Raw genomic sequence first — 15,210 nt, 5'->3', positions numbered from 1 at the left:
TACTGTAGATTTCTGTCATGGAAAATGTTTTTCACGGAAACAACATCCTGATTTATTTTCGCAGTCTCACGTGTGAGGATGGCTGCAAATGCAGGCGGCTGTCCCAACAAACAGGGCTCCAGGGTTTGTCCTTTCTCCAGCAGCACACAGGCTGTGCTCTCTGTGACACTCACAGGGTGACTGGGAGCACATGCACAGGACACTTTGCTTCTCTTACATGTTTGCTCTGAAATTCACTTTCAGGAGTCAGTATGTTAGACACGTGACCAAATAAAAAAAAAGTCAAAATAATGAAACTGGACAATTAGTACAAAAGAGTTCACAGAACCCCTGGAATTTCAGTTGGACTGAGCAATAGTTTTCACACAGCTCCACCGATTCCATGAGTATTTCAGATCTTTAATGAACCCTGAAAAACATGATGGGAAGTCTTGAGACACAGCTGTTCCAGTGACTGCAAGGCAGCAGAGACACAGCAACGAGTACAGTGCCTTCAGAAGAGCTGTTGAGAAGATGAAAGGAGGGAAAGAAGAGAGCATCCTTTAGAGAGATCAAGTCAAAGGCATCTTAAGGAAGCACGAAAGGGGTATCCACAACTTCCTCATCCTCTGAAAATGCTTGTACATCGTGAAGCCCAGTGATGACACGAGAGGACTGACTGCTGCATCCTGCCAACGTCTGATACCAACAGCACCTCTGCTGCTGCAGCTCAGAGCTACACCAACACAGAAGACAATTTTGCTCTCCTGGAACTGGTGTTTGCTCCCCCCACACTTACTGTCTCCTCTCCAGCACAGCTCCACATGCATGCAGGGCACTGGGAACAGGAACTGAGGCAGCTAAAGCACAGCTGCTGCACAAGTCTGTTCTGTGAACACCCACCTGTATCCTGAGCACGCTTGGGACGTGAAGCCACACTGATGATAGTTTGGCACCACATACCATGCTCTACTGGACTTCTACACCACTTGATTTCATCACATGGGTTAAAACTCACTTTGGGAAAACGTGCCAGCACAGCAGCAACAGTTTATAATCCCGTTAGCAAAAATGCACAGGCTCCTTGTGCCGGGGCCTCACTCATACCCCACCCCCCAATATACAGACCCAGCTAAGTGCCCAAGTGCAGCACAGCATCCTCTGTGCTTTATTGCCCAGCCACTTTTATTTCACCCAAATGAAAAATAAAAACCCATTACTAAGCAAAAGTCTTGAGAATTTTTATGAGATTGTAATGCTTCCAATTTATGTTGAAAAAGCCTCAAATCCTCAAGCTGTCTGTCGCTGCTCCAGCCAGGGACACAGGAGATGCTGCTGACGCAGCGGAGCACAAGTGATCAGAGAGGGAAATGCTACTCTGATGGGGTGCTATCAAAAAGAAATGGGAAGGGTTTCCCCTTGTTTAGGACATAATGGAAAACCGAGCAAAAAAATACAGAACAAACACTAAATTTCTGCAGGACAGTGACAGATGTCATGTAAAATGTTTTAAATGATTTTTTAGGTCTCGATATTTTCTGCCCACAGCTTTCAGACAAGATGTATTTTAGGAAGGGAACACTCAGGGGGCATCAAGCATCAGTGCAGACATTCATAGTAACAAACTGCTGAATATTCAAGTGTATCAGAAGGAAGAATTCGGGAAAAAACAGAGTAAAGAGAGAATATTGCCAAAACCTTTGACATTCCATCAGTGCTTACACATACTCTGCAAGGCACGGCTGGTGCACACAGACCCGCAGGAACGGTAATTAAAGACCACTGCCCAAATACTGCCCACCACCAGTGCCCCCACAGCATCTCCCACTTGCTCCTTCCGTGACAGACATCCTGCCTGGATATTACACCTGGCATGACTGCTGATGTCCCTGACCTTCCCCTGCCATCTCCTACCCCACAGGAAAGCATCCCACGATTGCCATGGCTGCTGGGAGCATCCTGTGAGTGTGTGAGCAATAAAGACGAAATGCACTTTTCCCGCAGGCTCCCAGAGAACTGGATTATCACATTTCAGCAATTACTGCAAACACTGGATTTACAACAGGGCTCTGTGGGGCTCTGGTGTGTCCCCGTGCCTGCCTAGCTCAGCCTGCATCCCACTCTGCTTCCTTGGCTCACCTGCCAGAACAGTGCCTCTGACACTCTTCCGCACCAATTCTGAATTATTCAGTGAGCAGTTAATGCATGTGCAATGTGAAACAGCCCTCTGCCGACAGACCTCTCTCCAAGGCTTGTTAGTCTTAATTTGTTCGACTGGCCAAGAGGTCTATATTTACAAGTTTTTAGCATGATCCTATAGTTTATGTGCTTCTTAATTAAGAAAAAGGGCAACACTTTTTAAAAATGTATTGCCTCCCATCCCCATAGCACCTGAACACCCGCACTAAAGAAGACACCAGCACCTGCTACAGGCAGGGTGGGACACGACGAGCATCCAACGAGCTCAGCATCTCCAGCTGCACAGCACAGGAGTGGGAGTGAGCAAGGGGCCCATTGCTGCCGATGGGTGAAGGCAAAGCCTGCCTCCATAACCCTGGCAAGCCACAGCCCATCCGGAAGCCTGGCAGCCAGATTAATTTTCAGTTCCTGGGGTGCCAATTTCCAGTGCACAGAAGGGAACATTGCATTTTCCTGCTCAGCTGTGCCAATGTTTGAATTTCATCTGTGTCTGAGAATCCACATTTCCCCTCCATTAGTCAGTATGAGTACAAACAGGGGGTTTTCTTCTTTTTCCATTGACACAAAATCTGCTACTATGCTGAAGGTCTAACAGGGGCAGCCTGAGTCCTGCCAGTGACAAACCAATGCACTCAGGGTCACAGCTGCGCCAAAGCCTCTGCAGGAGGCTGGGATCTGCCATCACCCACATTCCAAAAAAGGTTTCAGCAGCTCTGCTCCACGCTCAGTGAACTGTGGACAGCCAGGGCTCTACATCTTCTCAGAAGTGAACAGATAATGCAAAACAACAAAAACTGAAGTACTGCTGAGGAGTCCTCCCCAGCAACCTGTGAAGAGGCCACCCGGGTCCTCATCCCCATCTTCTCTGCCTGTCACTCACAGCATGATCTCGTATTTCTAGAGATCAGAAAATCAAAAGAAAAATATGAGAACCAAACATAGGAAACCACCACCTTGGGCATGCTTCCTTCACTCAGGCCCAAGAGTGAGTGTCCAAGGCAGCATCCATGGAAGGGGCTGCCAGCACCCAGGGCTGGACCATCTCCGGCAGGAACACACCAATGCTAGCTTGACAATTACAACACCTATTACAAACATGAGAGGTCTTTGGGATAATGCAGCATTTAAAATCCATTATCAAGAAAGCTTGGAATGTCTCAAAAATGTGAAACCCCTTCAGAAGAGAGAGGAGGTGCAGGCCCCATGCAGCAGACCCCAGCCACAGCCACCACCACCATGGTCTCTGCTGACAGCACAAGAACTTCTAGCAGAGATCCAGAAAACCGCATTGTGCAGCTCCAGCTGACTGGTTCTCATTTCTCATCCCTCTGACCGGTCTGCAGGGAGCAGGCACATCATGTCAATCATAAATGACAACACAAAGTTGTTTAAGTAAGAAATCAGATGCCACCATATAATTAATGGCTATGGCACCGTGTAAATGCATGAGAAAGGCTGTGAGTCCCTGTGGCTGCTTTGAGTCCTGGCCTTTATGCTGCAAAGGCAAGGCGGAAAAAATCAAGAAAAATTGCATGAGGAATTTTAATCGATATCTAACCTGACAATAGGATTTGGAGGAAGATCATCCCATAAAACATGGGTGGCATTGCAGACTAATTGTATTTACTCCCCATTGAGCAGAGACTCACAGACAGAGCACCGCCTGTCCCAGAAAGGTGCTGAATGCCTCCCCAGAACAGGGAAAGTCACCCATGTGGCTCTGTGAACTGTAAAGCCAAACATGTTGCTGGAGGTTAATGTTACACATTGCCCTGGCTGTACCTACTTTTCAGTATCAAACTCATTTACCACGGCTGTTGAAATGAAAGCTTCCGAAGGAGATGCACAAAACACCTTCTCTCTCTCTGGTGTCACTGCTCCTGAATTCACCATGGAGCTGAACACAAACACTGCGCAGACGACAGAAAATATTCTTGGCCAGCTCCTTTCTGCCGACTGCATAACCTTGAGCGCATGACTGAAGGATGCCCGTTTATGCCTGGGAGATGCTGCCATGAATCACAGACCCCTCCTCCTCCCACAGCGAAGGCACAGCATGTCCTTGTTGAGGAATACCAGTCTACCACAGCCACAGTGAGACGTCCTGCAGCACATTTTATATAAATAGGCTTCTAAGAAATGTACTTCCCATCCACTCCTCTTGATAAAAAGTGATTACCAGAGCAAAGAAAAGGACTAAACATCGATGCACATCCTGTGAACGTGATGGGGCCAGACCTTGGGGAACAGCTCAGAGATCCTACAGTGCTGCAGTGCAACCCATCAGGGAGATGCCAGCTAAGTGCCACAGCAGCCAGGGCCAGCAACACGTCTAGAGAGCACATCACAACAAGAAAAAGTAACACAAAGCTCACAAATGGAGAGAAGTGACCTATGGGGGCAGGAGCTCTCAAGGGGGACAAGCACAGCCTGGGCAGCCCGTAAGAGAACAGGATCGATGCAGTCACGCTGCGTTTTCAGAGGAGCCACAATTCTCTGTGAGGTGCAGTGCTGCTCCCACCACTGCAGCCAAGCGTCTCCTCTTTCCTTGCACACAACATTTATATGCCGTGGATGCAAATAGAGCTGAGAGCACACAGATATCACAGAGGAGGGGGACATCTGGTGCATGTCCGTGGTGTGGGCACCATCCTCTGTGGGTTGTGAGGGGTCAGTCCCGCCCCAGTGACAGCAGCAGTGTCTTCTTTTTTAATATGGAAGTTGGAATTGCAAAACCAGGGAGAAACAGGAATTATTTTCCATTTGCTTCTAGAAACAGATGTCACTTTCCTCAAACTTGTTTGTTTTCAGGACCATGGGAGTTTAATCTTTGAAACAATATTATTACAATATGTGTCAAGTGCTATTTCCTAACAAAAGAAAACAAATTGCTTCCACTTTGTACACCATGGTAACCAGTCAAGAATGTGAACAGCTCCTCAAAGGTGGGGTCAGCAACACCCCCCCCCGGGCAAACTCCCACACTTGGTCCTTCGAACACCCCCGCAGCCCTGGGGGAGCTGCCCAAACCCTGTGTAAATAAGAGGAAAACTTAGCTTGACTCCTCCTGGGACTTTGCTGTTCCCACAACAGCCAGAAGAAAAATCATTGAGTGACTCCAAAATACTCCCTGGAAACTAAACATCTCACCGGAGGAAAGCAGATCCACTGCAGGGCCAGCTCCGAAGTTCACCCCAAATTCAAACACAGCCCCAGGGTTCTCCTCAAAGTCAAGCACAGCCCAGGGCTGATCTCTCTCCCACACCATGGCATGCCTGTCAAGCATTCACGCTCCTGCCTTGCTTCAGGATGGAACAACACAACCAGAAACCTCCAGAAAGTCTCACTTGAGCCAATTCCATGTTTAGGAAATGTCTGAGCTGGCATCAGCTCTGTATTGCTACAGAAAATATATAATCTGTCCAAACAGAGACATACAACTAAGAAGACCCATTTTGCCTTCACAGGCGAACAAAATCCCCCAGGCAGTAAAACATGGAAAGCTGATCCCCCCGGCAGCAGCTGAACGTGGCCACAGTGGCTCCACCAGGTGACCCCAGAGAGAGAACTCATTGTCATCCTACCTGCAGAAGCCAGTAGCACCTTCTGTGAAACGTGGGGATGATGGAGGAATGGACGTAGCAGCCATACAGGCACTGGGGACACAGAAAGAGAGAAAGCAGAGTCAAGGTTAGTGGAGGAACCATCCCAAGAGGCTGCACTGGGGATGGGGCATCAGCGCGTGACCCACGAATGAGGACATTGTTCTGCTGTTGGTCTGGGGCTGGTGACACACAACACAGCACTGTGGCACCCCAGTGTAGCACTGTAAGCATTGCTACAGGTCACAGAACCCCCTCCCTAACAGCCCCTGCTATGCTACCTTGGCCCAAGGGTGGCCACCCTGGATTGGCCAGAGCAAACAGGGGCTCCCATGGTGCTCAGCACCCCGACACAGATAGAGCTGGTCTGGGGGCTGCCTTCGAATCTTCGCTCCATTGTGTTTTTACTTTTTGGCAAATACAACACGTTCATCTCTTTTTCCATGGTTTATCTCCTGGGTATTTCAACTGAAAATGTTGTGTTTGTAAACTAAAAAAACTGCTGTCAGGTATTTTAGACAGCAAAATACAGTTTGTTTCTTTTCTTCTTCTCCTTTTTTTTTTTTCTAATGAATTCTGCTTCTCTGATTAACTGAAATCAGCAAGACCGAGAAAATCTTTCTTCAGGAAAAACACTGCATTTCCAGTACGTTAAAACTTTTTGGTTGGAAACCAAGCCCAGTGCCAACCCAAACACACAAAACTGGTTTTAATTGCAAAGATTCTGAGTGCAGAGGGGTGCCCGTGCTGCTGGACATGCGCATTTGGTGAGCACATGGGAGGCTGCGGCAGTCCCCCCTCCCCAGGATCACTGCTCACAAGGTCGGCCTGAATTAAACAGGATTTAAGGACTGGCTGCTATCACCGAGTTATTTTTAAAACACAAATGACAAAGATTAATAATGTTTTTAAAATGTGTCAAGGGTACATTCTACACACTGAAATGCAGGGAGGAAAAATAGAGGAGGAAAAAAGCCCTGCAGAAATAATCCAAAGAAAAGCTTAACATTTAAATCCCTCCCCAGGGTTGGGGAACAGCCGCCCTGACAGTGACTCCTGGCACATGGCACCAAGGGCTGCACAGAAAGGTCTGCAGTGTTCAGTTCTGCTGACTCAGAGCTGGTCCCCCCACTCCAGAAAGCATTTTGGGAGGTGCAGCATCTCCCAGTCCAACCTGCTTCCCAATGAGGATGGGAAAGCTGATCTGGAGCCACTGGAGCAGCCTTCAGAGCAGCCAGGGACATCCACAGCACCTTGTGAGATATGCATCAATCTATTTCAGCACCCCCTGACTTGCCTCCCGCCCCAATTTGCAGTGGAGTCGATCGAAACTTCGCCCTGATTAAAACAAACCCCAGCACTGGGCTCTGTGCAGCTTATGGTGCACAGCAGGCAGGAGCGCTGCCCTCCCTCTCCAGAGCTGTCTCGCAGATAATTCTAGAGCTGCCAATAATGAATCACACAAAAGCCTCCCACCTCCATGAAACTGGTTCTCGACATTTCAGCAAACTGTTAAAAAAATCCTAACAGTTCACAGAATTCAAAAAGCACACAGAACACAGAAGGGATTTCTTAAATTTTTCTTTTTTTTTTTTTTTTTCCCCATGCTGGCAGAACATGGGAATCGGACTCTGGATGGATGTTTTGAGGCTGGATGTCCTAACTTGGACAGCTGGGATGAAGAGGACCCACACACTGAGCAAGCTCCTGGCCTCGGAGAGACGGCAGAGACTGTCCCCACGGGCACTGAGAGGTACCACAGCAGCACAGAAACACTGCAGGGGTGAAACAGACCCTGGGAGCCCAGCACGTGGAATGCAGGCAAAATGAGTGATGACAGCAATAAAAACTACATTAATTTTTGGATAAAAAGAAAAAGTTGATATAAATAGAAACCTAGGAAATCTGTGTGTCATTGTTTTGGAGGATTTTCAAGATTAATGGGTTAAGCACTGTGGATGACACAAAATCTGCAGCCTGATGGCTCAGCACATGGGGGCTGTGGGGAGGGGGGGTATAGGATGTTCCTATACTTGGATCTGCTGACCCCTGCCTTTGGCCCCGGGATGGCCCAGGGCTGCTGAGCACCTGGCCAGCTCAACACCTCCCTGCAACTAATGAGGAGAGTGGAATTACCACCCTGCCTGGCCAGAGCAGACAGGTAACCAGGGCAAGAGTAATGCCTTTAGCTAAAGCAGTCTTTAAAATGAATTCTTACTCAAAACAGGCAAAGGGAGTTTCATTGGCTGGGTTTTCTTTTATTTTTCTAATTATTTTTTTAGTGGGAAGGTAAAAGCTGCGGAGGCCTGTGTGTCTGTGGAGATGTTAATGCCAGGCTGGGCACTCAGCCAATGCATTAAGTGAAATCGAATTCCTGAAACCAGCTTTAATCAGCAGATTTTTAAGGTTAGAATGACTCTCTCCTCTGCAAGGCTTGCCAAGGTTAATTCTGTCCTGAGCAGGCTGAATTAATGGGCTGGACAGGGGAGAACATTTTTTTTCATGATTCTCTTTTAAGTTTACAAAACCTCCAGGAGAAGAGAAAAGGCACTTCTGAGCTGTCTGAGGAGAAACGCCACCTCCGCAGCTCATTGACTGCTGTGTGGAGAACACGGAGGGGGCCGGCATCAGCCTGACCCCAGAGGAGCCCCGGGCGGCACTGGCCGAGGGACACCAGGCTGTGGGGATGCTCTGACCTGCTGCTGGGTGCCCACGGTGGTGGCCCTGTCAAGGAGTGTGTCCTTGGCCCTGGAGATGACCCTGTGTGTGTGGCCAAGGATGTCCTGAGCACAGACCGTGTCCTGCCGCCGTGGGGGATCCCTCCTGCACAGCTCCCTGGGATGAGACCCCCACATCTGCCCCAGGAGCCAGCTGCAGGCACCTTCTGTGCAGCCCCCACACTGGTGCTGGAGGGTCCAGCCCTGCCAGCTCTGCTGCAGCTCATCCCTTTACAATTCCAGGGGTAATTAAAGAGAAAAGCCTTCTCTGGGCAGAAGGGGAGAGTGTGCAATTACAGCTGCCTGCCCTGCCATTTGTATGCAGTGCACATCTGGCATTACCAAACTTCTGAAAACTGGAGGAAGGGAGGGGGAATATAAAATCAAATTATTAGTGGATTTTTTTTATCCTGAGCTCCTTAAAGTGATTGTGGCTTATTTAAAAATAATGCAATAACGCTGAGGTGCTCTTCCTTAACAAGCATACCTTGGGAATGGAAACAAGAAAGCAGGAGAATCAAAAATTCAAGATAGGGTTGGACAGGCTTTGAAATTCTTCTCCCCAGTGAGTTACACGAGTGGATATTTAAAAAAACCTAAAAACCGCCTAGATTTTGTTCAGATTTTCACACTGAATTCCCAATTCCCTTAATAAGAAGCTAAATCAATCTTTAGAGAACAAATCACGTAAGACCTATGGCTGTACATTATTAAAATATACTTGAGTAATTTTCTGGTGGTAAGGCTTCAACTTCCAACACCCTGGCAGCCTCTGGATACCAGGAGCAGGATCTGTGCAGGTTATTGGGGGAAAAGGACCGTGCCCTCTGCTCCTGGCTCTGTAGTGGTGTTGGGCAATGTGCTCAGCCCAGCAGCTGATCAGCTCCCTGGTACATCCCCGTGCTGCTGGAATCTCCCTCTGTAATTACTGACCATTTCAGAGCTTCCTCAACAATATCCATGAGGGAGCAGCACAGTGCTGGCAGTAGCAGCACTGCTGCCATGGATCAAACCTCCATAGGAAGCCAAAAGAGGCGTTGGCTTCACTCCTCTCATCATCCAGATGACAGGGCACAGGTCTCCTGAAGCAGTGGCTGTATCTGAGCCCAACCACGCTCGGCTCTCACACTCGCCTGCTGTAATCAGCACGCGCTGGGAAGGAGCAGCGGCCGTGCAGCACATATGGATTCACAGGCATGGAAGGGAAACTGGAAAAGCAGCCTGTAAGTGCTCAGATGAGCATCCTTCAATGCAGCAACCTCTGTTTTGGCGATACAGTCAGAACGCAATTATAAGCCCTACTCTCCCATCCCTATCATGATACATAGAATCATTCTGTGATTTTATCACAGGTATTTCCATAATCTGTTCTTACAGGTACCACTGCTATCCCATTCTTTTCACCAACTTTTCCATATCCAGCAGAGACACTACCCAATCATCCTGAAACCTATTCCTCTGGATGTCATACAAATCATGACCAGAGGAATTTGTCAGCTATTTGCAGTGATACATTTGTTTACATGTAGGAGCGATTGTCTATCTGTTTCTGTAACCAGCACCCACAAAAATCTCTGCTGATCTCTGAGAGGGCAAAGCCCAGCTAGAAAAGCGAGGCAGCTGAAAACTGGGCTTCTTGGCCACCAAATTAGCAACCACTGGGGAAACCCCTCATGTTTTGTGTGTCACCTCTCTTCTCAAACAGACCAGAAGTGAGCGCCTTCTGAGACTGGGTTATCTTGCAAGAGATAATCCTTCCTTCAGGACAGGGATGCTGAAGCCAAAGCCACACTCCAAATCCATTCAAACGTCAGATGAGGCTCGTCCCTGTCAGCTGCGGGAGCTGCGGGAGCTGGGAGACAGCGGCGGCTCCCGCCCACTCCATTAATCAGGATTCAGCGAGAAAAGCCAATGTGCTGCTATAAACCCCCCTGACTCGATGCCAGCACCACGCGCAGGGAGCCACGTGCCATCAATCTTCCCTTGTCCTCCCGCAGCAGCGAGACGCAGCCGGGGGGGACTGACGGGGGCTCGGCAGGCGGGCGGAGCAGCAGCCTTGTGGCAACTCTCGTAGGGCACAGCAAGGCACAGGCACGCTGAGCAGACAGGGAGGCGACAAGAGATCTCAACATTTCCCCGTGCAGACTGGCCCCAGTTCAGCTTCTTAAAACACTAAACAGGGAGGGGAAACCACGTCTGAACCCTGGGGAATCCCAGGGCCAGCAGGCTGCCGCAAGAGCTCTTATTTTGACTTAAGAATTGTCATAATATACGAAGGCATCCAAAATTTCCCATTACTGCTGCAAATCAGAAGTAAAACGCTGCTAAACGTGTTTTCTCACTCATCTTGGAGAAACACAGATATCAGACAGGTTTGGATTTTCCTCTGACGTTCATAAATAGCAACTTTGATTCAGCACAGCACAAAACCACGTGCTCAGAATCTCAGCCTGTGCGCTGCTGGCAAGGTTCGCCTTTTATCGATGTCGACACAACTTAAGCAATTGCTTACGGTTTGCCAGGTTGGGCAAGGAGTCCCTGGTACTGACAGCAGATTCCAAAACACTTCTTAACACTTCTAGGCAGCTGCAAAACCCAGAGAACCTGACCCTTCACTTTTCAGCTGTGGCATCACAGCGCTGTGCAGCCCCGGGCACTGCCCACTGCGCAGGCACTCAGCCTGGTGCAGGGATTTTGGGTTTAGTCCTGTCAGCTCTTTTGCTGACACATTTCAAACCCCCCATATGCCCTCAATGCCACTGGCAGCCATACCCAGATGATAGTTCCTGGACTGAGCCCAGAGCTCTCATGTGATGGCTGATCAAGGGAGGAGAGGTTACACAGCCTGTGCATTGCAGGACTTTGTCACTTCTGGTGGCTTTTGTTAACAAATATTGTTCTGTTTACCTCGGGACTCGTTAGAAAGCAATTTTTGAAATGTTCAATATTTAATGAAATATTTAAATGTTTAATGGGTTCTTTTTCAAACCCTGTTTTCCCTCTGTGGGATTCTGAAGTCTCTGCAAGGATTGCAAGGTTTTAACTTTCTCACTGTTAGAAATGAATCCTCTAATGACATTGGCTTAACAGCAGAAATCGGTGTACATGGGGACTGATGCTTCCACAGGCAGCAACACCCACTGCTCGGCCCACTGCAGGATCATTGGTATGCATCCCCACACCCCCACTGCAGTGCCTGCCTCTTCATAAATGCATATTTCTTTATTAATACGGGGATACTTTAATCTCAGTCTAATTTTACCTTTAGGGAAGCTCTATCCCAAGACTGCCAAGAGCTCAGACCCTCCAGATGCAGTGGTGTGATTTGTATTCAAAGCAGCAGGTCTATCTGTCAACATGTTTGTCTCCCTTCTCTGCCAGCTCTTATTTATAATCCCATTCAGATTAATGAATGACAGTAGTTCTCATCACAAGAAATTTGATTAATCAATTTAAGTGCTTAATCACCCTGGCCTGGGTGAAAAGCGTACTGGAGGGATGCTGTCTGGATAGGGGCAAAGTTGTGAGATGTAGGAGGAAAACATCATCACTTTCCCTTGGGAACAACTCGAGCCAGGAATGTGCACTGGATCCTTGACGGGATTACGAGCTTTCCAAGAGCTCAAAAATTTCCTTAGGGCCAGCAGTCATGGCCAATTAGTAATGAAATATCCTTTTCAACCCACCTCCTGATCTGACACAAAAGGCTTCACACTATCCACCTCACTCCCTGCTACTCGTGTCGCTCAAACTGAACCCAAAAACTGTCAATCATAAAACTCCCTGCAGGGTGATGACCAGGATAACACACCTGGGCATCCCGCAGCATCCCACTCCCCATTACTCCTGCCCATCGCTTTTCTGTACCTCAAAGACTCTCACAGCCTGGCTGTGTCACCAGCTTGAATACTCCAGAATAATCTCCAGAGTTTTCTGGAGACCTGGGAGATATTTCATGTGACTGATAGGAGCAAAATCACTGATTTGTAGGAGAGAGGCCACACAATGTGAGCACTGCCTGTAGGCGCTCTTGCGGATACTGTGAATGACACGATAAACCCAAAAAAACCTGGAAACTCAGCTCCAAGCAGGCTGTGCTCAGCCAGGTATGCAAGATACGGGAATTTTCACTGGGAAGGATTCCCACATTCACCTCCCCTACCTATACTCAGAGGGACTCGGAGGCAGGTGACCTGTTTGGACCTGGGCACAAACAGGGCAGCACGAGCTCTACGGACAGACCGCCTGATGACACCTGTGTGCAAGGGATCACCGAGAGCAGATCTGGGTGACACATGCTCCACATGAGAGCCAGGCTCCCATACCTTCAGATAAGGGAAGAGCATTCCCAACATCCCTGATGTGAGTGGGCAGTTAGTAAGGGGAAAAGTGGTACAAGAGGCTGCTCCAACTCCACAGGCCCGTGTTCTAAACCAGCACTGCCTGGGTGGTTCTCCAGTGGGACACAACCAACCTACAGGACACCACCAACCCCCGCAGCCTCCGCAGCCTGTGCCACCCATGCCACCCCTGTGCAAGGGCTCCCTGACTGTCACCACACGGTGAGAAGAACCGTGAGCTGGAAAATTGTGAAGCATATTAATGTCACACTGAAATATGACACAATCCACAGAAGTACTTTATATTTATTCTCTTTTAGAAATGTTAGAAAGACGATATAATGAGAACACTGCAAACAAGTCAAGCGTTTTCCTCCTAATCTGGCAATAAAAATGTCAAAGAAATGCCTAAAATCCTAATAGGAGAACAAAAAAATAATGGGTTGGGCTATAACAAGGATTTAGCTGCAACTTTACTTGAAGGCTTTAATCATGTCTCCTACAACATCAGTGGAAAATCAGATACAAAGCTGCACAAACCATTAATGTCTGTGTTGGTTGCCTCAGCTGCTGGGGGGCTGAGACTGAACGGATCAGGCAGAGGCTAATGAAGATAGGTTGAGGTCAAAATACCTTTGTACCTGGGGAAGCTTTGCACACAAAAAACACACTGAGCTGGTCTTGGTGGAGACTTGATTAAGGTAGCAGATACTGTGATAAGAGCAGCACCACATCTCCAGCCCAGCTGCCTCCACAATGGTCATCAGAGGGAGGCTGCACCCAAGTGGGAAATCTGGTTATTATCCGTCTGATTCTCTTTTTTGGGAAAGAAAAAAGACCATCACAGCATGGGGGAACCAGACAAAATGTGACAGTGCCCTGGGGAAATGCAGGCTGAGATGGTAGTTTTGCAGACACAAGACAGAAACAAGCCACATCTGGAACGATCCCACAGCGTGCAGGGCATAAGCACATCGTGCAAGGGACGTTTGTCTGACGTGTTCACTGTCTGTCTGACACGGGCAAATAAGGACAAGTCTAACAAATCCAACTTATAGGAAATATATAAATATCTAAGAGAACTTTTGGGAGCTATTAATTATACACGCAGTTTTATCTTGGATTAATTGTGTGCTGGAATGGACAAGAAGCCTTTGCTGGGATCTTTTTTTGGCAACCTCCCTTGGGCAAAATCGGCCCTGAAGCTATCTGCAGACATCCCACACTGCAAAGGGCTCAGGTTCTGGGTCCTGTTCTCTTTGTTCCACTTGCTTACAATTAAGAGCAGTAGGTGCTGCAGTGAGTGACTCCATCCCATGTCCATCCCTCATTTCAGGCTCTTTGCAAAGGTGACACAGTTCCGCTGCAGCTCCACACAGCCTAAGCGGAGAGCACAGGGCTGTGGAGTGACTGGATGCTCCAGACAGGGAGCTGCCAGTGGAAGCTGATATTCCCTTTCCATTTCAGGAGGCCATTTAAGGTCTTCAGCAGCTCCTGAATTCTGAAAATTGAATCGAAGTGCATAGAAAACTCAGAAGGACCTGACTTTCAAGCCTCCTTCCAGAGAATCCCTTTATTAAAAAGCATTTACACAACCTAAAACAAATTATTATGTATGCAAGTACTAAATCTTCCCATTCTGATTTAAAATCCTTACAGCTTCACTAGTGCTCACAAGCAGTGACAGGAGCTACAGTAAGCAGGCATTTAAGAATGTCTTTCTGGACAAGCTGTTGTAGATACTAAGTTTATACTGCTTACAACCAACTTATCAATATTTCATTCCTGTCCCAAAAACCCAAACAGAAAAGCATTAATTTCTCAAGATTACTGCACCAAAATTTACTGAAGTTCACTACCAGCAAACAGCTGAGTGTTTCTGACGTTCAATAAGCAGTGAAAAGGTCAACTTTTACTTGCATTAATTTTTTATCAGAGAAGGGAAATCTAGTTTTCATGACAGATAATGAACATTGGAAGAGGTCTGCTATGGCAGGATACACAAAATCGGGGGGTACTCCCCATATGAGCAGTTGTGGAAGCTCAGAGCCCTTCCTGGTGCCTACCTGAGGTGACATTATCACTGGGATTTACCTGAAGTGACATTATCGCTGGGACTTCGCTTTCTGAAGAGCCCTTCAGGGCTATTTAACAGTTATGTGACTTGGACAGCTGAGGAAGGAAAATACAACTCTAAACACAAAAGCAAATATCTCCCATATGCCCTGAGACATTCTGGAGGGTAAAAGCAGAGATGGCAAGCTAAGAGCAAATTTTCTTCTTGTAAAATAATAGTGATTTCTATCACTGGCATTCAAGTACAGCTGTCCAAAGAGGATCTGCCTACACGTTGCCAACAACATTTGCATTCTT

General features: G+C 47.8%; 1 protein-coding gene across 1 annotated transcript in view; it reads right to left on the bottom strand.

Annotated features, from left to right (window-relative positions):
* The window catches only part of CAMTA1 (calmodulin binding transcription activator 1), a gene marked incomplete at its 3' end in the record, with an annotated part of 231,869 nt that overhangs the window by 100,233 nt on the left and 116,426 nt on the right, over window positions 1-15,210 (bottom strand). The window contains exon 6 of the mRNA XM_082295872.1: window positions 5,763-5,834. Coding sequence (XP_082151998.1) covers window positions 5,763-5,834 — 72 coding nt within the window. The remainder of the gene's footprint in view (window positions 1-5,762; window positions 5,835-15,210) is intronic.

Source organism: Coloeus monedula (genome assembly GCF_965178545.1).
Source record: "Coloeus monedula genome assembly, chromosome: 22".
Classification (NCBI taxonomy): Eukaryota; Metazoa; Chordata; class Aves; order Passeriformes; family Corvidae; genus Coloeus; species Coloeus monedula.
Note: the sequence above shows the minus strand (reverse complement) of the source record. Positions and strands in the feature narration are given on the sequence as shown.